This window comes from Orcinus orca, chromosome 1 (genome assembly GCF_937001465.1).
Source record: "Orcinus orca chromosome 1, mOrcOrc1.1, whole genome shotgun sequence".
NCBI lineage: Eukaryota > Metazoa > Chordata > Mammalia > Artiodactyla > Delphinidae > Orcinus > Orcinus orca.
This window is the reverse complement of record NC_064559.1, coordinates 101771212-101797539: the sequence shown is the minus strand read 5'-3', so window position 1 is coordinate 101797539 and position 26328 is coordinate 101771212. Positions and strand designations below refer to the sequence as shown.

At 42.7% G+C, this 26328-nt stretch overlaps 2 protein-coding genes across 2 annotated transcripts in view; one reads left to right on the top strand and one right to left on the bottom strand.

The window, feature by feature from the left end:
- Window positions 1–8952, bottom strand: part of LOC105748877 (small proline-rich protein 2E-like) — a 44281-nt gene extending 35329 nt beyond the window's left edge. The window contains 1 exon segment of the mRNA XM_049702717.1: window positions 6817–8952. The gene's annotated coding sequence lies outside the window, so the exon portion shown is untranslated.
- A 12695-nt stretch (window positions 8953–21647) lies between these two features.
- LELP1 (late cornified envelope like proline rich 1) lies at window positions 21648–23431 on the top strand. Its single transcript, XM_012539013.2, is given in 3 exon segments — window positions 21648–21809; window positions 23011–23204; window positions 23206–23431. Coding segments are annotated over 2 exon segments (291 nt in total). The 5' UTR covers window positions 21648–21809; window positions 23011–23031; the 3' UTR covers window positions 23324–23431.
- Window positions 23432–26328: the final 2897 nt, after the last annotated feature.

The window sequence follows — 26328 nt, the reverse complement described above, 5'->3', positions numbered from 1 at the left end:
TTGCTTTGGCTACTGGGGGTATTTTGTGTTTCCATACAAATTGAGAAATTTTTTCTTCTACTTCTGTGAAAATGCCAGTGACAGTTTGACAGAGATTGCTTTGAATCTGTAAATTGCTTTGGGTAGTAGAGTCATAATCACAATGTTGATTCTTCCAATCCAAGAACACAGTAAATCTCTCAATGTGTTTGTATCATCTTTAATTTCTTTCATCACTGTCTTATAAGTTTCTACATACAGGTCTTTGTTTCCTTAGGTAAGTTTATCCTAGATATTTTATTCTTTTCATTGCAATGGTAAATGCGGGTGTTTTCTTAATTTCACTTTCAGATTTTTCATCAGTAGTGTATAAGAATACCACATTTCTGTGCATTAATTTTGTATCCTGCTACCTTACCAAATTCATTGATTAGCTCTAGAAGTTTTCTGGTAGCATCTTTAGGATTCTCTATGTATATTATCATGTCATCTGCAAACAGTGACAGCTTTACTTCTTCTTTTCTGATTTGGATTCCTTTTATTTCTTTTTCTTCTCTGATTGCTGTGGCTAAAACTTCCAAAACTATGTAGAATAAGAGTGGTAAGAGTGGGTAACCTTGTCTTGTTCCTGATCTTAGTGGAAATGATTTCAGTTTTTCACCATTGAGGACGATGTTGGCTGTGGGTTTGTCATATATGGCCTTTATTATGTTGAGGAAAGTTCCCTCTATGCCTACTTTCTGCAGGGTTTTTATCATAAATCGGTGTTGAATTTTGTCAAAAGCTTTCTCTGCATCTATTGAGATGATCATATGGTTTTACTCCTTCAATCTGTTAATATGGTGTATCACCTTGATTGATTTGCATATATGAAGAGTCCTTGCATTCCTGTAATAAACCCCACTTGATCATGGTGTATGATCCTTTTAATGTGCTGTTGGATTCTGTTTCCTAGTATTTTGTTGAGGATTTTTGCATCTATGTTCATCAGTAATATTGGCCTGTAGTTTTCTTTCTTTGTGACATCCTTGTCTGGTTTTGGTACCAGGGTGATGTTGGCCTCGTAGAATGATTTGGGAGGGTTCCTCCCTCTGCTATATTTTGGAAGAGTTAGAGAAGGATAGGTGATAGCTCTTCTAAATGTTTGATAGAATTTGCCTGTGAAGCCATCTGGCCGTGGGTTTTTGTTTGTTGGGAGATTTTTAATCACAGTTTCAATTTCAGAGCTTGTGATTGGTCTGCTCATATTTTCTATTTCTACCTGGTTCAGTCTCTCAATGTTGTGCATTTCTAAGAATGTGTCCATTACTTCCAGGTTATCCATTTTATTGGCATAGAGTGGCTTGTAGTAATCTCTCATGATCCTTTGTATTTCTGCAGTGTCAGTTTTTACTTCTCCTTTTTCATTTCTAATTCTATTGATTTGAGTCTGCTCCCTTTTTTTCTTGATGAGGCTAGCTAATGTTTCATCAATTGTGTTTATCTTCTCAAAGAACCAGCTTTTAGTTTTATTGACCTTTGCTATTGTTTCCTTCAGTTCTTTTTCACTTACTTCTGATCTGAACTTTATGATTTCTTTCCTTCTGCTAATTGCTTTAGGGGTAAGGTTAGGTTGTTTATTTGAGATGTTTCTTGTTTCTTAACGTAGGATTTTATTGGTATAAACTTCCCCTGTAGAACTGCTTTTGCTACATCCCATAGGTTATCAGTCGTCGTGTATTCATTCTTATTTGTTTCTAGGTATTTTTTTATTTCCTCTTTGATTTCTTCAGTGACCTCTTGATTATTAAGTAGTGCATTGTTTAGCCTCCATGTGCGTGTATTTTTTACATAATTTTTCCTGTAATTGATACCTAGTCTCATACCGTTGTGGTCGGAAAAGGTACTTGATACAATTTCAGTTTTCTTAAATTTACCAAGGCTTGATTTGTGACCCAAGATATGATGTATCCTGGAGAATGTTCCATGACACTTGAGGAAAATGTGTATTCTGTAGTTTTGGGATGATTTGTCCTATAAATATCAATTAAGTCCATCTTGTTTAATGTATCATTTAAAGCTTGTGTTTTCTTATTTATTTTCATTTTGGATGATCTGTCCATTGGTGAAAGTCAGTGTTAACAGCCCCTATGATTGTGTTACCGTCGATCTCCCATTTTATGGCTGTTAGTATTTGCCTTATGCATTGTGGTGCTCCTATGTTGGGTGCATAAATATTTACAATTGTTATATCTTCTTCTAGCATTGATCCCTTGATCATTATGTAGTTTCCTTCTTTGTCTCTTGTAATAGTCTTTATTTTAATGTCAATTTTTTCTGATATGAGAATTGCTACCCCAGCTTTCTTTTGATTTTTATTTGCATGGAATATCTTTTTCCAACCCCTCACTTTCAGTCTGTATGTGTCCCTAGGTCTGAAGTGGGTCTCTTGTAGAGAGCATAAACACCAGTTTTGTTTTTGTATCCATTCAGCCAGTCTTTTGGTTGGAGCATTTAATCCATTTACATTTAAGGTAATTATCGATATGTATATTCCTATTCCCATTTTCTAAATTGTTTTAGGATTGTTATTGTAGGTCTTTCCTTCTGTTGTGTATCTTGCCTAGAGAACTTCCTTTAGCATTTGTTGTAAAGCTGGTTTCATGGTGCTGAATTCTCTTAGCTTTGGCTTGTCTGTAAAGGTTTTAATTTCTCCATCAAATCTGAATGAGATCCTTGCTGGGTAGAGTAATCTTGGTTGTAGGTTTTTCTCCTTCATCACTTTAAATATGTCCTGCCCCTCCCTTCTGGCTTGCAGAGTTTCTGCTGAAAAAGCAGCTGTTAACCTTATGGGGATTCCCTTGTTTGTTATTTGTTGTTTTTCCCTTACTGCTTTTAATATGTTTTCTTTGTATTTAATTTTTGATAGTTTGATTAATATGTGTCTTGGTGTGTTTCTCCTTGGATTTATCCTCTATGGGACTCTCTGTGCTTCCTGGACTTGAATAACTATTTCCTTTCCCATATTAGGGAAGTTCTCAACTATAATCTCTTCAAATATTTTCTCAGTCCCTTTCTTTTTCTCTTCTTCTTCTTGGACCCCTATAATTCGAATGTTGGTGCGTTTAGTGTTGTCCCAGAAGTCTCTGAGACTGTCCTCAATTCTTTTCATTCTTTTTTCTTTATTCTGCTCTTCAGTAGTTATTTCCACTATTTTATCTTCCAGGTCACTTATCCGTTCTTTTGCCTCAGTTATTTAACTATTGATCCCTTCTAGAGAATTTTAAATTTCATGTATTTTGTTGTTCATCATTGTTTGTTTGCTCTTTAGTTCTTCTAGGTCCTTGTTAAACGTTTCTTGTATTTTCTCTATTCTATTTCCAAGACTTTGGATCACCTTTACTATCATTATTCTGAATTCTTTTTCAGGTAGACTGCCTATTTCCTCTTCATTTATTAGTTCTGGTGGGTTTTTACCTGGATTCTTCATCTGCTGTGTTTTTTTCTGTCTTCTCATTTTGCTTAACTTACTGTGTTTGGGGTCTCCTTTTTGCAGGCTGCAGATTCGTAGTTACCATTGTTTTTGGTGTCTGTCCCCAGTGGTTAAAGTTTGTTCAGTGGGTTGCGTAGGCTTGCTGTTGGAGGGGACTAGTGCCTGTGTTCTGGTGGTTGATGCTGGATCTTGTCTTTCTGGTGGGCAGGTCCACATCTGGTGGTGTGTTTTGGGGTGTCTGCAACCTTATTATGATTTTAGGCAGCCTCTCTGGTAATGGATGTGGCTGTGTTCCTGTCTTGCTAGTTGTTTGGCATAGGGTGTCCAGCACTGTAGCTTGCTGGTCGTTGAATGGAGTCTTGGCATTGAGATGGAGATCTCTGGCAGATTTTCGCCATTTGATATTACATGGAGCTTTGAGGTCTCTTGTGGACCAGTATCCTGAAGTTGGCTCTCCCACCTCAGAGGCACAGCCCTGATGCCTGGTTGCAGCAACAAGAGCCTTTCATCCACATGGCTCAAATTAAAAGGGAGAAAAATTAGAAAGAAAGAAGATAAAAGAAAATAAAATAAAAAGTTATTAAAATTAAAAATAATTATTAAGTAAAAAAATTTCTTAAGTGAAAAAGAAAAAAACAGACGTACAGATCCCTAGGACAAATGGTAAAAGTAAAGCTATACAGACAAAATCACACACAGAAGCATACACATACACACTCACAAAAATAGAAAAAGGGGGCAAAAATTATACCTTTGCTTCCAAAGTCCACCTCCTCAATCTGGGATGGTACGTTGTCTATTCACGTATTCCACAGATGCAGGGTACATCAAGTTGATTGTGGAGATTTAATCCGCTTCTCCTGAGGCCGCTGGGAGAAATTTCCCTTTCTCTTCTTTGTTCGTACAGCTCTGGGGGTTCAGCTTTGGATTTGGACCTGCCTCTGCATGTAGGTCGCCTGAGGTCGTCTGTTCTTTGCTCAGACAGGACGGGGTTAAAGGAGCAGCTGATTCGGGGGCTCTGGCTCACAGGCCGGGAGGAGGGAGGGGTACGGATGCGGGGCAAGCCTGCGGCGGCAAAGGTCAGCATGACGTTGCAGCAGGCTGAGGCACGCCGTGCGTTCTCCCGGGGAAGTTGTCTCTGGATCCCGGGACCCTGGCAGTGGCGGGCTGCACAGGCTCCCAGGAGGGGAGGTGGGGATAGTGACCTGTGTTTGCACACAGGCTTCTTGGTGGCTGCAGCAGCAGCCTTAGTGTCCCATGCCCATCTGTGGGGTCAGCGCTGATAGCCACAGCTCACACCCGTCTCTGGAGATCCTTTAAGTGGCACTCTTAATCCCCTCTCCTCGCACACCAGGAAACAAAGAGGCAGGAAAAAGTCTCTTGCCTCTTCGGCAGCTCCAGACTTTTTACCGGACTTCCTCCCGGCTAGCTGTGGTGCACTAACCCCTTCAGGCTGTGTTCCCACAGCCAACACCAGTCCTCTCCCTGTGCTCCAACCAAACCCCAAGCCTCAGCTCCCCACCCCGCCCACCCCGGTGGGCGAGGAGACAAGCCTCTCGGGCTGGTGAGTGCCTGTCGGCACCATTCTTCTGTGCGGGAATCTCTCCGCTTTGCCCTCCGCACCCCTGTTGCTGCGCTCTCCTCCGTGTCTCTGAAGCTTCCCCTTCTGCCGCCCACAGTCTCCGCCCACGAAGGGGCTTCCTAGTGTGTGGAAACCTTTCCTCCTTCACAGCTCCCTCCCAGAGGTGCAGGTCCCATCCCTATCCTTTTGTCTCTGTTTTTTCTTTTTTGTTTTGCTGTACCCAGGTTCTTGGGGAGTTTCTTGCCTATTGGGAGGTCTGAGGTCTTCTGCCAGCATTCAATAGGTGTTCTATAGGAGCTGTTCCACATGTGGATGTATTTCTGATGTATTTGTGGAGAGGAAGGTGATATCCGCGTCTTACTCTTCTGCCATCTTGAAGCTCCTCCAGTATTTGTTTTACTCTTTCTGACTTACTGCACTCTGTATGACAGACTCTAGGTCCATCCACCTCACTACAAATAACTCAATTTCGTTTCTTTTTATGGCTGAGTAATATTCCATTGTATATATGTGCCACATCTTCTTTATCCATTCATCTGTTGATGGACACTTAGGTTCGAGTCTTTTTTAAAATATTAGCAGGCAGGGACTTCCCTTGTGGCTCAGCAGTTAAGAATCTGCCTGCCAATACGGGTGACATGGGTTAGATCCCTGGTCTAGGAAGATCCCACATGCCACAGAGCAACAAAGCCTGTGCGCCACAACTACTGAAGTCCATGCACCTAGAGCCCATGCTCCACAATAAGAGAAGCCACACAGTGAGAAGCCCATGCACCACAAGGAAGAGTAGCCCTCACTCGTCGCAACTAAAGAAAGCCTGTGTGCAACAACAGAGACCTAATGGAGAAATAAATAAATAAATAAAATTTATTAAATATAATATTAGCAGGCAGAATATCTTAAATAAATTTTAGCTAAAACTATTGGCCTGTAAGTAAAGACCTCCATTCATTCACTTCCTTGCCCAAACCATGGAGGTGTTTCACCAACTGGGGACTAGTAATATCAAAAGATCAGAGACTCCTGGGCTATGCCTAGGTAAGGAGCGCAAGGTGAGTGCCTTTTTTTGAAGAAGACTAGGATGAGATTTACGTTTCTTTATGTTGAGTTATTGGGCATAAGAAACCTTCTCCTGGCCCCCTGTCCAGTCTCAGAATCCTTCATGGTGAAGTGAAAAAAAGGATGCATTGTCCATCCATGAAGATAGTTGGAGAATGGAAGACTGACTAAACTTCTATGAGAGGATCAACACATAAGACAGTTTGAGAAAGAGACAGAATCCCCTCTCAATCATCCCTGGAGGATTTCTGTGACCCACCCACCCCTACCCAGTTGGGCTTCCTGTGCATGTTAATCATTAGCCTTTGAGTAAAACATGATCCTCCATCACGTGAGTGGACCTCACCCTATCAGCTGAAAGCCTGAATAGAAAAAAAAAAAAGACTGACCTCTCCCAAGGGAATTCTATGACAAGGCTGCCTGTGTGCTCAAACTGCAAATCTTCCTGGGTCTCCAGGCTGCCTGCCTGTTCTGCAGATTTTGGATGTGCCGGCCTCCATGATCACATGAGCCAATTTCTTAAAAATATATATATTTGCATCCTGTCTGTTCTATTTCTCTGGACATTCCTACCTAATACATTTGTTCAAAATACAAGGTGGAGAGGCAGATGTTTGTCAAGGGCTTTAAAGGGAACCTTGGTCATGGCACAAAAGTAGAGAGTTGAAGAAACTGAATGATGTGGCCCAACCTCCCAGACCCCGCCCCCATTATGGCCCTTCACCTTCGGTTTTCACAGTCAGTTGACTGCTCTGTTGAAGCATGAGGACAAGATGGTGAACTGACAAGCACATGAAACATCTGTCTCATACTGAGCTCTCTTTCCTGCAGAGAAGGAAATGCCATTACATACCGGGTAGTGACAAAGTAGGATTTTCTGTACAAAGAAGGAGTTTGGCAAGTGCTTCAGGAACTGGGGAACTACACCTGGAGCCAGGAAGGCAGGAGGGTATTCCAGGTATTGTACCAGCTTAGGCTTAATCCACAATAAAAGGGGTGGGGCTGGAGTCTCCTCAGGTGGATTTATCCTCACAGGTCAGGTTCACTTGGATTTGCAGGTGAGTGAATGGCTCTGCTGGATGTGAAGAACATTACATGCTGGCCCAGGCTCCCTCTGGGGTTGCAGACAGGGGATGACCAAGAGTGACGCCCTCAGGGAAGAGAGAGGGGTTTATCGCGGAAAGAAACTCCTACAGTCCTTACTTAGTAGCTGCTGCAAGTGCAGGGTCCTGTGATATGGCAGATGTGTCAGAACATCTGATGGGAAGGTTGCCTCTGAGGGTGGATGGTAGAGCTGTGGTGATTTCATTGAGAAAGTGCCAGTAAAAACAAAACTACCTCCTCCTTCTTACAGATTCTTTTCAAATAAGAACGATGTCTTAGCAGCAGTGGCAACAATGCAAAGTCCCCTGCCAGCCCCCTCCCCAGGTTCCTGAGCCCTGCCTTCCCAAGATGTCCCCTCCACCTCCCAGCCAGCAGAAGTGTCCCCCTGTGAAGTGCACTTCCTGGCAGTAGGAATACCTGCCAAAGCAGAAGTGACACCTCTGAAGCCACCCTCCACCACCTGATCATGAAGACACTGCATCCCTTGCCCAGTGCCATCCCCTCACCTCCAGCAACATCAGGGAACACAAACAGCTGAGAAGATGCTGCCTCTCTTCAGACTCAAGGAGAAAGATATCATCATAGTGTATTGGGTTTTCCTCTCCAAATTCACCCCTCCCAGCTCTTCTCCCAGGAGACTGCATGGTGTAGACAGAAGTTCCATGTTCTCAAACTTTTCCCCACCCTCATCCAACAGATGTGCTGCCCTGTGCAGCATTCCCCATGCCAGCAGGAATACACACCAAAGCCACCCTCCCCAAACGGATCATGAAGTAGCTGGATTATCTTCCCTATCACCATGGATTCTATTTTTATCCAAAAACATGAACTACATTCAGCCCCAAAAGAGTCTACTTCCCCCAAACTCAAGGTGGATCATGAAACTCCACAGTTAACCCAAACAGACAGCCAAGGGTGGTCGGATGTGACATATTCTCCGGGAGCTCCTTGGAACCTGCGCAGGCATGTGGTTCTCTAGTACTATAACCTTAGCTGGCAAAACAAGGCCATTCTCCCACCACTATGCCCTCTACCCACAATGCTCTTGGTCTATCCCTGATAACTTTCACCTCTGAAGGCCAAAGAAGAGTCCCACATTAACTTTTCTTCTGATTTCAGAAAGAAAAACAGGATTCTCCTAAATGATCTTAAAGTCATATGAGAATCCACTCTCCTCTCCATGCCACAAAGAAGTAGTTGAAGCCAACTGCCTTCCCCACTGTGCCCTCCCCCATCTCTTATTGCTAGTTAGACCCTTCCCAGGACTGACACTGGCTCCGCAGCCCCCATTCCTACTGACTCATGACCAGTCTTTCTGTCTAATCCATTAAAAATATTGTCACTGAAGAAGTCAGGAAGCCAAAAACAGTACCACATGATATCACTTCTATGTGGAATCTAAAATATGACACAAATGAACCTATCTATGAAACAGAAACAGAAAATCAGGGACGTAGAATAGACTGGTAGTTGCCAAGGGGAAGTGGGGTAGGAGAGGGTAGGGTTGAGAGTTTGGGATCAACAGATACAAACTGTTGTATATAGAAGGGTGTATATGGAAGGGATAAACAACGAGGTCCTACTGTATAGCACAGGGAACTATATTCAATATCCTGTGATACACCATAATGGAAAAGAACATGAAAAAGAATGTATATATATGTATAACTGAGTCGCTTTCCTGTACAGCAGTGATTAACACAATATTGTAATTCAACTGTACTTCAATTTAAAAAAAAATTTTAAAAAAATTTAAAAAAAATTTAAATTTAAAAAAAAGACAATTTTTTTACATATTGTCACTGAAGCATCTTGATTTTTGCTCAGTTAATGCCCAGACCACCATGGGTGTGGACAAGTAAGTCTGGGGGTCCAGATTCTTCATTGAAGCCTCCAGAAGGAACACGGCCCTGCCAACACCTTGACTTTAGACTTCCGACCTCTAAAACTCTAAGAGAATAAAATCTTGTTGTTTCAAACCAAGTTTGTGGTAATCTGTTATACCAAATAGGAAACCAAAAAGACCTCATTCCCTCTGCTTAAAATTCCCAAAGAAGACATGAGGTGGGAGGACTAGGCAGGAGAAGGGGCATAAAGGGCATTAGTCCATCAACCCTGGAGCCCCTGGACTGGGCCCAGTAGCATGTTGGAAATGATACCCAGGAAAGCTGACTGTTCAATATTCAGAAACTTAGCAAGCCAGTTGTTAAAACATTGGTAGCTTGCAATTGTTCACAGTGGGAGGATTTTGAAAAACAGCAAATGTTACATACAAATCAGGGCTTTCCCACCCCTCCCTTCAGCAGGTTTACCAGACACCATTGGTTAGACCCAGCCTGGGAGACCGACAAATTCAGCAGTTCTTTGACATGAACGGTCTATGGAGAGGGCCAGGTGTCAGGGAAATGTCAGTGCCCTCTATGGACTGAGAACTTCAGACTTACAACTGGAAGGAACTAAATCATGCCAATGACAGGGTGAGCTTGGAAGAGGACCCCAAGCTCCAGAAAGGCACACAGGAGCCAACACATTGGTTAGAGCCTTGTGAGACCCTGAGCAGAGGGCCCAGCTAAGCCATGCCCAGACCCTGAACTCATGGAAACAATGAGATAATAAACACCTATTGTTTAAGCTGCTAAATTGTGTGACTTGTTATGCAGCAACACAAAACTAATACAGATTCCATAAATAGTTCCTTACCCTCCCAAATATTCTCTTCTTCAGGTTAGCCATCCCTAGTAACCCTGTTTTTTAAGCATTTTTTGCATGACCCAATTTCCTGGTTCTGCCCCATCTTCATCTCTTTCATTTTGAGTCCAGAATGACAATATTCCTCTTCCTGTAAGCAGTCCACAAAAAAAAAGTGGACCTGACAGGACAAACACAATGATAAGCACCTCCAAGGATGAACACAGGATCCACACTCTGAATTGGATTTTTGGTAGTTGTGACTATGGTGGTTCCTGTGTTTGTGGCCAAATCCAATGGAAAGATGGTAATCACAGAGGGTAAAGAAACATGTGAGCAGACAAGATGCCACCCTCTTCCTCTCTGGATCCTTGGGCTTAGTCTCCTTTGTGGATATTGTTTAAATGGTGAGTTCCTAGCCTACAAATGAAGGACTCCTCTTTCTTGCAGGGTTGCCTTAGAACTGAAAGAGAGGTCTTATCACTGTAGCAACAAAGGAAAGCCCTCCACCCACCCCTTTCCCAGGTCCCTGAGCCCAGCCCACCCTCCCCAGCCAGCATGGATGCCCCAAGTGCAGTGCCCACAGAGCCAGCAGGAATGCCCACTGAGGAAGATATGGCAGCATCTGAAGACAACACCCTCCAAATCCAGACGAGGCTCACCTCCTGCATCTCTTTGCCCAACTCCATACTAGAAGCACCCCCTGACCCCACAAAATTCCAACACTCATGAGCTCCAAACCTGCACAGTCCACTGGCTTTCAACTGGTGGTTGAGTGACTCTTCCCAGATCCTTCCTAGGAAACAACAGGGATTAAACAAAAGTACTCTCGGCATCATCCCAGGAGCCAGATGTGCACTTCCTTCCTCTCCTCCTGTCCTCTGACCAGGAAGGACTGGCTCTCCCCACTGCTGTCCCAACCCGTGCTGCCTCCTGGTGGTAGAAGAAGATCATTAAGAAAATGAGTTCTATGTTTCCTCCATTTTATTAAAAAATATGAAGAACTTGTAAAGCAAATCTGGTTCAGGAATTGACAAGAACTGTCTTAAATCATCTGAAAATCCCCCCAGATTTTCCTGACTTTGCAGTCCCACATTTAGTGAAGGAAACTCATCCTCAGTCTTTTATTCCATGCCCAGAGATTGAACCTGCAGGGGGCACTCACAGCACACAGAGGAGTTTTCTCTTCATCTCTCCATTAAAACATCTGTCCCAGTGAGACCCAAGTTATCCCCACTTGCAGGGAGCTGGGAAGGCGATAGAGCCACGGGAGCACACAGGAAACAGAAGCTGGTTGGAGGGCCTTAGGAAGAGCCCTGAGGAGAATTCAGGTCACAGTGGAGGGAGCTGGAGGTTTCCCTCAAGAGAATTACTCCCACCTACCCACTATTTCACAGCCCACATGCCTTCCAATTCTACCCAATCCCGTGTCCTCCCATTACTCCTGAAGAAGGTCTCACCAGGCAGGGGATTTTTGTGTGTATTGGGGGGTTGGGGGGAGGTTCAGGGCAAGGGAGACACCAGCTGCAGGGAAGAGATGATTGAGACTTAAGGCTGGAGCCTGATATGTGAGCATCTCTGCGTGGACCCCTCAACAAGATGGGGGTTTGTCCTGGAGCAATCTGGATGGTCTGGGATATCCAGCGCATAAGGCCCTATGGTGCCTACCTCCTGGGGTCTCTGGGACTGATACAGCTATATTGATCTTGGAAGCCGACATTTAGAGACAGATCTCCTCATTACAATCTCCACCCACATGAAGCTGGATCTTCCTCCTCTGACAGAGAGTTCACTTCAGTCTTAACTCCCCTGCTAGATTTTGTGTTGTATGTCCTTTCATTTATTCTCCAAACATTCATTGAGTGTCTATTATATACCAGCCCTGAGCCAGCAGTAAAATAAAAAGAATAACAAGACAGCCCTTCCATGAAGCAGGGCATTCTGTGAGTCAGGAGACAGAAATATACATAGCCATTATCTCCCAGCAGAACAGGTGAGGACCTCAAGCTTTTGGGAGTGCACTGGGGAAGTCACTATACTCTCATGACTATAGTGGGGGGTGGGGGAGGACAGGGAGGTCTGCATGGAAGGTAAGGTTTTCAAGATGAGTCCAGAGGTGACAAAAAAATAAATATTAACCAGACAAGAAGGGGGAGGACATTCCAGTTTGAGAGAAGAGCAGTGGCAAAACTATCGAAATAATGTAACTGCATCTCTTCACCGACAATAAGCATTGTTTACTGAGTGACTAAGATTTGCTGGGCCTTGCACTAGGGGTACAGATATAAAAATAAGTGGTTGGGCTTCCCTGGTGGCGCAGTAGTTGAGAGTCCGCCTGCCGGTGCAGGGGACACGGGTTCGTGCCCTGGCCCAGGGGTGTCCCACAAGCCGCGGAGCAGCTGGGCCCGTGAGCCATGGCCGCTGGGCCTGTGCGTCTGGAGCCTGTGCGTCTGGAGCCTGTGCTCCGCGGCAGGAGAGGCCACAGCGGTGAGAGGCTCGCGTACCACAAAGAAATAAAAAAATAAAATAAATAAATAAGTGGTTCCTGAACTCTGGACTAGCCCATCATTTGAGGGGAATTGGGAAATAAATAATTACAAAATACAGAGGGAATTCCCTGGCAGTCCAGTGGTTAGAACTCCACACTTCCACTGCCAAGTGGAAGGTTCAATCCCTGGTCACAGAACTAAGATCCCACAAGCCACGCAGCACAGCCAAAAAAATAAATGAATAAATAACTACAAAATAGAGGGATAAAATCTCATCATGAGCTTGGCTCAGGCAACTAACAGCCTGGGAGAGTCAGGTAAATCACACTCTGTGAGTTCAAGGTTGGAGGAGGGCCGAGGGAGGAGATGACTGGAAGAGAAAAAGCACAGAGTCAGAAAGGTCCAACACATTTGGGGAACCGCAAGCAGTTTAGCTCCAGAATCTATGGTAAGTATAAAAGACTGAGCTGAAAGAATCTTGCAGAGACAACTGACAATCTGGGACCTCATCTTGAATTCAGTTGTAAAATTAGACTTCGGTTTTATAAAATTCACTGTGACAGTGCTGTAGAGTATGAATTTGAGGTGGGCACTCTGGGAGACCTGTGACAATGACAACCTCGGTGAAGGCAACAGCAGTGACTGTGAGGGTGATGGGGGACTGACTCGAGAGAGATATTCACTGGGGCTCCCAAACACTGGCCTGGGTCAGGAACCTGTGGTTTTGGAAATAGAACTGGCAGATCCCAGTGGCACATTTTGTGTAAGGTTGAGTGGGAGGCAAGAGGCTGGGATGACCCCAAGTTTCTGGCTTAGAGGTCTTGGTGAATAGGGATGCTATTCACAGATTTGGAGCACACAAGAAGAGCATGTTAGAAAAGATGCAGAAGGTGATGAATTCTGATTTTATGACAGCAGTTGGAAGCACCACAGTACATCCAATGGATGTTAACATTTGGACCTGGAGAAGAGGGAAGACTGAGGTTTTGGAATTCTTTGAGGTAGAGGTGGTAGTTATAGCAATGGTGGGAAATGAGATCAACAGCAAATATGTAAAGTGAAAGGAGTCAGGTGACATTGAAAGGATTCAGCAGAGGAAGAACAGGTTGTGGAGGAGGGTAGAAGAGGCCAGAGAAATGGGACACCATCCAGGTAATAGAGGAATCCAAGGGGAGAGGGGTAAAAAGGAGGACAACAGTATCAAATACTGCAGTAAAGACAAATTGGATAAGTACCGAACTGTGTCCACGAGGACATCATGGAACTTCCCTCACCTAATTCATAATGAAGAAGCAAAACTACATAAACATCAGGAGAAAATCACCAATGGTAATTGATGCACAGTGAAAGGGGAGGATTGTGAGTGTTTCACACGGGCCACAGAGGAAGAGCTGGATATCCAGGCTGTGGAAAATCCCATACAAGAGGGCTACCTGCAGGTAAAATCCCATCAGAGATAATCTGGAGAACTGCCCAATGCCCAGGTGCTGCAGGAGCAGGTCGCTGGTATGTTTGCCAATATTGAAGGATGCTGCAATCAAAACCGCAACAAGGTGAGGGTCAGAAGGGGCTGAAGAACATATTCAAGTTTCCCACCACAGAAAAGTTCAGCTTTAACCACCTGCCAAACCTAGAGAGCCCCTATGTCAGTGCAGAACAGTATCAGTCAGGTAAGAACCTTCCTCTTCCTCCTCTCTTCTCCATTTGCAGGCCCTCCTCCCAAAACCAGAGGCAGTCAGGTGAGTGAGGAAGAGGAGACACTCCAAATAGCACATAAAGAAGATGCTCTCCTTTCTGGTCCCAAGTGGGAAACAGAAGGAAATATAATATTCTAGGAAACACACCTTCTGATTACTGAAATAAGATTGTTTATGAAAACAGGAACTAGAGAACTCCTTTTTTTTTTAACATCTTCATTGGAGTATAATTGATTTACATTGTTGTGTTAGTTGCTGCTGTACAACAAAGTGAATCAGCTATATGTATACATATATCACCATATCCCCTCCCTCTTGTGTCTCCCTCCCACCCTCCCTATCCCACCTCTCTAGGTGGTCACAAAGCACTGAGCTGATCTCCCTGTGCTATGTGACTGCTTCCCACTAGCCATCTATTTTACATTTGGTAGTGTATATATGTCCATGCCACTCTCTCACTTCATCCCAGCTTGCCCTTCCCCTTCCAGTGTCTTCAAGTCCTTTCTCTAGTAGGTCTGCGTCTTTATTCCTGTCCTGCCCCTACGTTCTTCAGAACCCTTTTTTCTTTTTTTACATTCCATATATATGTGTTAGCATACGGTATTTGTTTTTCTCTTTCTGACTTACTTCACTCTGTATGATAGGCTCTAGGTCCATCCACCTCACTACAAATAACTCAATTACATTTCTTTTTCTGGCTGAGTAATATTCCATTGTATATATGTCTCACATCTTCTTTATCCATTCATTTCTTAATGGGCATTTAGGTTGCTTGCATGTCCTGACCATTGTAAATAGTGCTGCAATGAACATTGTGGTACATGACTCTTTTTGAATTATGGTTTTGTCAGGGCATATGCCCAGTAGTGGTATTGCTGGGTCGTATGGTAGTTCTATTTTTAGATTTTTAAGGAACCTCCATACTGTTCTCCATAGTGGCTGTATCAATTCACATTCCCACCAACAGTGCAAGAGAGTTCCCTTTTCTCCACACCCTCTCCAGCATTTATTGTTTCTAGATTTTTGATGATGGCCATCCTGACCCGTGTGAGGTGATACCTTACTGTAGTTTTGTTTTGCATTTCTGTAATGATTAGTGATGTTAAGCATCCTTTCATGTATTTGCTGGCAATCTGTATATCTTCTTTGGAGAAATGTCTACTTAGGTCTTCTGCCCATCTTTGGATTGGGTTGTTTGGGGGTTTTTTTGATATTGACCGGCATGAGCTCCTTGTATTTTTTGGAGATTAATTTAATCCTTTGTCCATTGCTTCATTTGCAAATATTTCCCCCATTCTGAGGGTTGTCTTTTCATCTTGCTTATGGTTTCCCTTGCTGTTCAAAAGCTTTCAAGTTTCATTAGGTCCCATTTGTTTATTTTGGGGTTTTTTTCCCCTTACTCTAGGAGGTGGGTCTAAAAGGATCCTGCTGTGATTTATGTCATAGAGTGTTCTGCCTATGTTTTCCTCTAAGAGTTTTTTGGGACTGGCCTTACATTTAGGTCTTAACTCATTTTGAATTTATTTTTGTGTATGGTGTTAGGGAGTGTTCTAATTTCAATCTTTTACATGTAGCTGTTCACTTTGCCCAGCACCACTTATTGAAGAGACTGTCTTTTCTCCATTGGATATTCTTGCCTCCTTTATCAAAGATAAGGTGACCGTGTGTGTGTGGGTTTATCTCTGGGCTTTCTATCCTGTTCCATTGATCTATATTTCTGTTTTTGTGTCAGTACCATACTGTCTTGATTACTATAGCTTTGTAGTATAGTCTGAAGACAGGGAGACTGATTCCTCCAGATCCGATTTTCTTTCTCAAGATTGCTTTAGCTATTTGGGGTCTTTTGTGCTTCCATAAAAATTGTGCAATTTTTTGTTCTACTTCTGTGAAAACTGCCATTGGTAATTTGATAGAGATTGCATTGAATCTGTAGATTGCTTTGGGTGATAGAGTCATTTTCACAATATTGATTCTTCCAATCCAAGAACCTGGTATTTCTCTCTATCTGTTGGAGTCATCTTTGATTATTTTCATCAATGTTTTATCGTTTTCAGAGTACAGGACTTTTACCGCCTTAGGCAAGTTTATTCCTAGGTATTTTATTCTTTTAGTTGCAGTGGTAAATGGGAATGTGTCCTTAATTTCTCTTTCAGGTTTTTCAGCATTAGTGTATAGGAATGCAAGAGATTGCTGTGCATTAATTTTGTATCCTGCAACTGTACCAAATTCATTGATTAGCTCTAGTAGTTTTCTGGTAGCATCTTTAGAATTCTCTATGTATATTATCATGTCATCTGCAAACAGTGACAGTTTTACTTCTTTTCTGATTTGGATTCCTTTTATTTCTTTTTCTTCTCTGATTGCTGTGGCTAAAACTTCCAAAACTATGTTGAATAATAGTTGTGAGAGTGGGCAACCTTGTCTTGTTTCTGATCTCAGTGGAAATGGTTTCAGTTTTTCACCATTGAGAATGATGTTGGCTGTGAGTTTGTCATATATGGCGCTTATTATGTTGAGGTAAGTTCCATCTGTGCCCACTTTCTGGGGCGTTTTTATCATAAATGGCTGTTGAATTTTGTCAAAAGTTTTTTCTGCATCTATTGAGATGATCATATGGTTTTTCTCCTTCAGTCTGTTGATATGGTTTCTCACATTTATTGATTTGCGTGTATTGAAGAATCCTTGCATTCCTGGGATAAACTCCACTTGATCATGGTGTATGATTCTTTTAATGTGCTGTGGGATTCTGTTTGCTAGTATTTTGTTGAGGATTTTTGCATGCTTATCAGTGATATTGGTCTATAGTTTTCTTTCTTTGTGACATCCTTGTCTGGTTTTGGTATCAGGGTGATGGTGGCCTCGTAGAATGAGTTTGAGAGTGTTCCTCCCTCTGCTATGTTTTGGAAGAGTTTGAGAAGGATAAGTGTTAGCTCTTCTCTAAATGTTTGATAGAATTCGCCTGTGAAGCCATCTGGTCCTGGGCTTTTGTTTGTTGGAAGACTTTTAATCACAGTTTCAATTTCAGTGCTTGTGTTTGGTCTGTTTATATTTCCTATTTCTTCCTAGTTCTGTCTCAGAAGGCTGTGCTTTTCTAAGAGTGTGTCCATTTCTTCCAGGTTGTCCATTTTATTGGCATATCGTTGCTTGTAATAATCTCTCATGATCCCTTGTATTTCCGCGGTGTCAGTTGTTACGTCTCCTTTTTCATTTCTAATTATGTTGATCTGGGTCTTCTCCCTTTTTTTCTTGCTGAGTGTGGCTAATGGTTTATCAATTGTGTTTATCTTCTCAAAGAACCAGCTTTTAGTTTTACTGATCTTTGCTATTGTTTCCTTCATTTCTTTTTCATTTATTTCTGATCTGATCTTTATGATTTCTTTCATTCTGCTAACTTCAGCGTTTTTTTGTTCTTCTTTCTCTAATTGCTTTAGGTATAAGGTTAGGTTGTTTATTTGAGGTGTTTCTTGTTTCTTGAGGTAGGATTGTGTTGCTATAAACTTCCCTCTTAGAACTGCTTTTGCTTCATCCCATATGTTTTGGGCCATCCTGTTTTCATTGTTATTTGTTTCTAGGTATTTCTTGATTTCCTCTTTGATATCTTCAGTTATCTCTCCGTTATTTAGTAGTGTATTGTTTAGCCTCCATGTGTTTCTATATTTTACAGGGTTTTTTTCCTGTAATTGATATCTAGTCTCATAGTGTTGTGGTCAGAAAAGATATTTGATAGGATTTCAATTTTCTTAAATTTACCAATACTTGTTTTATGACCCAGGATATGATCTATCCTGGAGAATGTTCCATGAGAACCCTAGTAGAAAGTGTATTCTGTTGTTTTTGGATGGAATGTCCTATAAATATCAATTAAGTCCATTTTGTTAAATGTGTCATTTAAAGCTTGTGTTTTCTTATTTATTTTCATTTTGGTTATTCTGCCCATTGGTGAAAGTGGGTTGTTAAAATTCCCTACTATTATTGTGTTTGTATCGAATTCCCCTTTTATGGCTGTTAGCATTAGCCTTATGTATTGAGGTGCTCCTAAGTTGAGTGCATAAATATTTACAATTGTTATATCTTCTTCTTGGAAGAACTCCTTATTGTCTAAGCAGGATCCTAAAAGTCAATGGCATCTGCTAGAGATTACATCCCAAGAGGAAGGAAAGAGCCAGCCCCACAAAGAGTGTTTGAAGAGGCACCAATGGAAGGAATAGAGTTTTTTTCTGACTTTTTCCTATGAGTCCTGCTTATTCAACAAGAATCACACAGAGAGACAGAAAAAGACAGGGGAAAAAAATGACTTCACCTAAAAAGCAGAGAAAGGGAATGCGAGTGAGGTTAAAATTTCTGACACATAGAATTCCCTGGCCTGGTAAAATATACAGAACTACAGGACCTGCAGTTTCACAAGGAGAAACCACTGAATGGTTCACTGAATTTTTGGGCCATAGGAATGCTTAAAATACTTTCTTTTTTCAATAACATTTATGTCAACTCTCCTTACTCAAAAATGAAATCATCCATTAACAGCTAGTATTGAAATATCTAATCTTCCTGGATTAGACCACCAGGAACTTTGGCTGGAAGGCACGCAAAAATGATATGGAGAAGTGGGATTTCAGGGCCAAGATCAGGAGGTAAAAGAGATAGGTCGAAGACAGAGGCAGAGAGAGATCCTACAAGTCAAGAGAAGACAAAGCCAGGAAAGCAATGAAAAATAATAACTCATATGTATAGTGAACATTTATTGGGGGCTGTTCAAACATAGAATCTCATTCAGTCTTCACAACAACCTACAAGTACGGTGAGACAGGAGGATGGATGGAAGTGTAGGCTTTGCACTTAGAAACATCCCTGGCATCTTATAAGCACTCAATATAAATTACATATTATCTTAAAATGGGTGCTATTATTATCACATTTTACTGTTGAAGGAATTGAAACTTAGAAAGTTTAAGTCAGGTACTAGGGGTCATTTGGTAAGTAAGGATAAAGGCAGGACCTGAACCCGGAGATCTGACTCCAGAGTCCTCTCTCTCAACCTGGGAGCCGTGACACCCACTCCTCTCCCCTTCCAGTGTCTCTTCTTCTGAGACCCAGCCACTCAAGCAGCCTGTTCTGTGTTTCATCTCAGTCGTGCCTTGCTGCCAGCTAGCTGCCAACCAAATCCTAAGCCGAACATAAGTGGATAGCTGTTACTAAATGTAACCCTTTAAAGAAGGGTTTTAAAGATGCTGTCCTGTTGACAGTCCAATGAGTGGTAGACTTTCACTTAGTGTGAATTTCTTAAGGGAGAAATAGGAGAGGGGAGAAAGGAGAGAGAGAAAGATGAAAACAGCCAGACAACAGTCAGTAGAAATCACTACATCCTTTGACATCACTGTCACAAATGACTACCTTCTCCATAACCAGATTGCTAACTTCGGTCCAGAGCAGAACAGCAGGTGGATCTGGGACTCCTGAAATGAGTGTAAGAACTGCTTTTCAACAGCTTTGAAGAGATAGTGCTCTTGAATAAAATGACGGAAGGAAGAAAATGAGAGGATTGGGCTGCACCAAGACAATGGATCTAACACCAATTATCCCAGGGACAGGGGGGTCAGTTCTGGTTACCGTCACCTTTCATTTAGGTTCATTTGGGTTTTATGACATTCTTTATCCACTGTGAATACCAAATAAACCCTGCATTGGGATACCCCATCCTCCCCATTACCTTTTCTCTTCTCTCCCCCAGTCCTCTCTCTCTGGACCAGCTCACTCTCATCCACTCATAAACATGTGTTGGGCTGAAGTGAACTCAGGATCTCAGGTCTGCCCAGCAGCACAAGGATCCATCTTTCTAATAACCATTAAAGATGCTTCACTGAAAACACAAAATTCTCAGACTCAAAATCCTCTTCTTCTAACACAAACCTGTTCTGTTTCCTCAGTGCCCATTAACAATAGCACCTGGGAGTCCTCTGAGTTCTTAATTTTCTTCTTAACTTTCCACTAACCAGATACCATAAATTTGTTTCTCTGATGATGTTTCTCTCATTGGTACCCTCTTTCTCCCAACGCCACTGCCTTCTTCAGACTTGGATATTTTTATAATTTCTTTGAACAGCTTAGTTCAACTTACACTCCATCACTCCATCCTTCAAACCATCCTGCACTTTTTTTTTAACATCTTTATTGGAGTATAATTGCTTTACAATCGTGTGTTACTTTCTGCTTTATAACAAAGTGAATCAGTTATACATATACATATGTTCCCATATCTCTTCCCTCTTGCGTCTCCCTCCCTCCCACCCTCCCTATTCCACCCCTCTAGGTGGTCACAAACCACCGAGCTGATCTCCCTGTGCTATGCAGCTGCTTCCCACTAGCTATCTATTTTACGTTTGGTAGTGTATATATGTCCATGTCACTCTCTCACTTTGTCACAACACCTTAGACATGATCATATCACAATTTTAACCAAAAGTCACTCATGATTCAGCAGTGAATGACTGCCAAGATGAATATCTTGGACCAGAGTTCAAGGCACCATGTGTCTCTGAGGCCCAATTGACTTTCCACTCCTATTACCACCTCAGACACACCCCTATTGCAACCACAAAGACCCACTGGCCAGGTCTTTGAAAAAACAAGGAAGGAACTTTCACAGAGGCAGACCTTTCTACTCTAAGACAAAATCTGGGGTTAGCCCAACAGGTCAGGACTGGTCAGGAGCATCAAACTCAATTTCTTAGGAATAAGCAGCATCTACCTTAGATATCAAGGGTTGGCCACACCCTGATTGAAAAAAACAATCACAGAATCCAACAAACAGTGAATTTTAGGCAGAGTCATTGAAAAAAAGAGCTAAAATAATCCTTTGATTTGAGCCAGGGAGTGTGGAGTGGTAAAAAGAGGTTTCAGAATCTCATGTTAAAAACATAGTGGGGCGACTTCCCTGGTGGCACAGTGGTTAAGAATCCGCCTGCCAACGCAAGGAACACGGGTTTGAGACCTGGTCCAGGAAGATCCCACATGCCACGGAGCAAATAAGCCTGTGTGCCACAACAGTAGCTGCAGAACCTGTGTACCTAGAGCTCATGCCCTGCAACAAGAGAAGCCACTGCAATGAGAAACCCGCGCACTGCTACAAACGGTAGCCCCCGCTCGCCGAAACTAGGGAAAACCTGCACATAGCAATGAAGGCCCAACACAGCCAAAAATTAATTAATTAACTAATTCATTAATTGATTAATTTTAAAAAACATAGTGGGGACAGGAGCATCAAAATGGCTGTGATCAATCAGGGGAGCTCTCCTAGAAAGATGAAGAACAGGCAAGTTCAAAGGAGTTAAAATTTGGGAGACTGGGGGAGGAAAGAGAGATCAGGTATAAACAGAGCTTTTCTGCTCCTAGCAACAATGAGCCTCCCTATCCTTAGAGTTTAGTTCCCTTCATGGTAGCCTGATTTCGCCAGCATGAATTTTGAGGGACCTGGGAGGGGACAGGACAGCAAAGGAGGTATTAATCATAGCCTATTCTTCTGTTCAAGGGCTTGAGTTGAGCTGGAAGCTCTGGAGTCACACAACAATTGCGATTTGATGATGCAGTGATGAGGTCACAAGTGGGGCTCCCCCTTTCCCCCACTCTGTCTTCCTCAGAGCTGGGCAGAAGAACCAGAGGGGAAAATCCACCTTCCCGGGCACAGCCATAAATAACATCCACCTCACTCAACTACTTGTCAAGTTCAATACCAACACAAAGGGGTGAGTTGCATGTGGACAACTGGAAATGCCCCCTCTTTTACCTCTTCTTTCTGGGGGATGACCCACAGCACCCCAGGCATTGAGCAGGGTTGAAATGATGGCTATATTTGGGTGAAAGTTTCCTCTCATTTTCAGTAGCAGGATCTAGCTACACCTCATTTGAAAGAGTAATTCTTAACCATTTTGGAGTTCAATGTAATGATCTGTCTCTCCAGAGAGCCATACTGACTTTAAAACAAAATTAGATTTAAAAATTTTATTTTTATATTGTTAAAGGAAATCAAAGATGTGCCAATTAGATCCAACTTGCAAGTATTGTCAGAGACTGAAAAGTCCTGTCCATATCCAGAAGTCAAACAGTCTATAGAGGAAGACCTAGCTCAGGGCAAAACTCAACAGAAGGGAAAAGGATTTACTCCCTAAAATCATAGTTTGTGGCTCCAACATTCATATTTTCAGAGAAACTAGAATTTCCCAGTTTATCTCCTCTTCTCTTAACTTCTTTCCTTACCCTAATCACCAGGGGGAGGAGTTCCTAGAGTGGTCCATGGGAGCCCAGCCGTGGTAGGAATTCAACTCTTTTCCATGCTCAGTCCTCAAGTGACAAAAGCAGTTCTCAAGGTTTTGAGGGCTTAGGCAAGACATAGAATTGGAAGAAGTGTCATAGGTCCCCAAGCCCACTAACATATCCTCCCATTCCATCTCCAGAGGGATAGGGAGGTGCCCTTACAGGAGTTCTTTAAAACTGTTGTCGTGCCATGGATGCATTTAGAAGTCTGATCAAGCTTAAGGACTCTTCAGAATAATGTTTTAAAATGAATGAAATAAAATACATGGGGTTACAGAAGATACCAATTATATTGATAAATATATGGTTAAATATGGTTGGGTTGTGGGGGGCGGTCCAAGGACCCTAAGGTTAAGAGCTCCTGCTAGGGGCTATGGAATGGAGACAAGAATAAGTGAAAAGAAATCATAGCAATGGTGGAGAGATCAAGAAATGTTGTCACCAATGCACTGCAAGGACAAGAGGACAGACCTTAGATGAGAATTTATTCTAGAGCCTGAACACATCCCAGGAAAGGCTTTCTTAAGAACAAGAATGGGCAGAGCAGGAGGTGTGTGTGAGAAGGCTGTACTGGTCCTCTCCCACCTTGCAATGTGGTCTCTCACACATAACCTGTCACGTATTTCTTTGCAGGTTTCAGAAAATCAAGAAGGAATGTCGAGTGATGATAAAAACAAACCTAGTGAACCCAAGAATGAGCCCAAGCAATGTGATCCCAGGTGTGAACAAAGGTGTGAGACTAAATGCCAGCCCAGCTGTTTAAAGAAGCTGCTGCAACGGTGCTCTGAAAAGTGCCCACAGGAAAAGTGCCCAGCACCACCAAAGTGTCCCATGTCCCCCATGCCCCCCACTCTGCCCTCCACCATGCCCCTGCCCAGCTCCCTGTCCTCCCAAGACATGTTCCTGTCTTCCTAAATGCCCACAGCCCTGCCCACCCCCAGAGTGAGGCACCAAGGGCACTACCCAGACCACTACATCCACCATCTCCACCATATTCACCACTATGGGGCTGAGAGCTGAAGCCATGAACTGACAAGTAAATGCGTTCCTCTGCTGTGCAGGACTTTCTTCTCTTGGTTTCTTGGTAGTTTTTGGTTTGTTTCTTGTTTTCCAGCATTATGCCACCAAGAAGCAACCCCCTGAGTGTGAGGCTAGGACCCTGGCCCTCCACACTCAACAACCTTGGAAGATGGCCAGGTCTCTAACCTCACATGCTGCATAGAGGGACGTGGCATCTTCTGAGAGGTGCACCCAGGGAATGCATTCCTGCTAGAGCACAGCCTGAGAGAGTGATAAACATGGCTATTGAAGTGGCTAACCCCGGGAACCCAATGAGCACAAGGGGGGAAGAGTGTGTGAGGGGAAACAGGAATGACGCTGGGGAAAGTTCCACAAAGACTCAGGGAAAGAATTCTACCCTTGGCTATTAGTCCCATTGCATAATGCTTGGGCAGAACACTCTGAAAATAGGCTTCATGGGTTTAAACTCTAGCTCTGCTCCCCAAAATTTTGTGACCTTAAGCCAGTTGGTTACCTTCCCTGAGCCCTAGTTTCCTTCTCTCTGTAAAAGGAATGAGGATACTAATAGTATTGGTGTTACCTGGTGGTTGTGTGGCTTAAGGAGTTAACAAATGCCAAGTGCCTGGTTTGCTGGGACACAGTGAGGGGAGCACGCTGTACCTGCCCAGGTGTGACACAACACACCTGAACTTGACTGCCTTGTGCTTCACTTCCTCATCAGGCTGTAAATCTCCTGAGTGCAATAATCAGGTTCTAACTCATACCAGTAAGCACAGCTAAGCATTCTTCTAAAAAATAAGAAATAAAAGAGGAGTTTGTGGATTACACCAATGTCAGTTGGCTGACTTTGATCCTGGAGTATAGTTATGCAACATGTCACCATGTCACCCTTGAGAGAATTCCAGTGAAGGGGACATGGGATCTCTATTTTTGCAACTTTCTGTGAATCTATATACAATTTCCAAAGAAATAGTTAAGTACAAAAAAATAGAAAAGGATAAATCTGGGAGGACCTCAACTAGGAATGAACCAGAAAAGTTTTCACAGCTGATATGTTAGTGTACAAGTAGCTACAGGGAGTACACATCAAAGTGGATTAATTCACAAGTTATCAGTTCATATTGCTGGGAAGGATATTAGGATGAGGAGGGGGCATGTAGAATTGAAAAAGAACTATAAGAACGAGGACTTCAGGGTCTGAGAGCATGGATTCACTGCCACTGTTTCAATCTCTCTCATCCCCACCAGTCTCCACTCCTCTTCAGGATGGGTATCCTCACCTCTTAGACCTCTCCATGTGGTAAGGTCCTTGGCCAAGTGGACCCACATTGTTGATGGCTTGGGTATGAGGTATTCCTGTTATTTCAGGAAAGAAACCTGATTGGTTCTTTCCAAAAACGCAGGCTATCATCACAGCTCACAACATCCAAGCAGAAGTAGGTTTAGTATTCTTTGCTGTCACAAAGGTAATGAAAGAGGTCAGGTCATGTTATAAGTGGGAGTGATTCTACCAACCTGCTTCCTTACCTGCTGTTCTGTGATTTAGAACTTGAAACATCCAGAACTGCATCCTGTTCACTCATTCGCAGGTAATATTTTATGTGCTTCCTTAAGATTGGATTGTGAAAGAGACTGAAAAGGATCATAAATCTTCACAGCTGAGTTTCTTTTAATTGAAATATAATTTACTTATTCTGAAATGGACAGATCTTAAACCTCAATCAGGATACGAAAAATAACAATCACTTCAGAAGGTGCCCTTGTGCCTTGGCCAATGAATCCATACCAAAAAGCTGTGTGGCTGACAGGGTCTTGGTGCTCTGGCTGCGTGTCACGCCTGAGCCTCTGAGGTGGGAGAGTCGACTTCAGGACGTTGGTCCACCAGAGACACCCCCGGCCCCTCATAATATCAATCGGCGAGAGCTCTCCCAGATATCTCCATCTCAACACTAAGACCCACCTCCACACAACAACCAGCAAGCTCCAGTGATGGACACACCAGGCAAAACAACTAGCAAGACAGGAACACAGCCCCACCCATTAGCAGAGAGGCTTCCTAAAATAATAATAAGTTCACAGACATCACAAAACACACCACCAGACGTGGCACTGCCCACCAGAAGGACAACAGCCTCATCCATCTGAACAGAGGCACCAGTCCCCTCCACCAGGAAGCCTACACAACCCACTGAGCCAACCTTAGCTACTGCAGGAAAACACGAAAAACAATAGGAACGAAGAACCTGAAGCCTGCAAAAAGGAGACCCGAAACACAGTAAGTTATGCAAAATGAGAATACAGAGAAACACACAGCACATGAAGGAGCAAGGTCAAACCCACCAGAACAAACAAATGAAGAAGAAATGGGCAGTCTACCTGAAAAAGAATTCAGAGTAATAATAGCAAAGATGATCCAAAATCTTGGAAACAGAATAGAGAAAATACAAGAAATGTTTAACAAGGACCTAGAAGAACTAAAGAGCAAAAAAACAAAGAAGAACAACACAATAAATGAAATTAAAAATTCTCAGGAAGGAATCAATAGCAGAATACTGAGGCAGAAGAGTGGATAACTAACCTGGAAAATATAATAGTGGAAATAACTAGCACAGAGCAGAATAAAGAAAAAAGAATGGAGGACATTCTTAGAGACCTCTGGGACAACATTAAACACACCAATATTCGAACTATAGGGGTCCCAGAAGAAGAAGAGAAAAAGAAAGGGTCTGAAAAATATTAAACAGATTATAGTTGAAAACTTCCCTAATATGGAAAAGGAAATTGTCAATCAAGTCCAAGAAGTGCAGAGTCACATACTGCATAACCCCAAGGAGAAACAAACCAAGACACATATTTACCAAACTATTAAAAATTAAATACAAAGAAAAAATATTAAAAGCAGCAAGGAAAACGCAACAAATAACATACAAG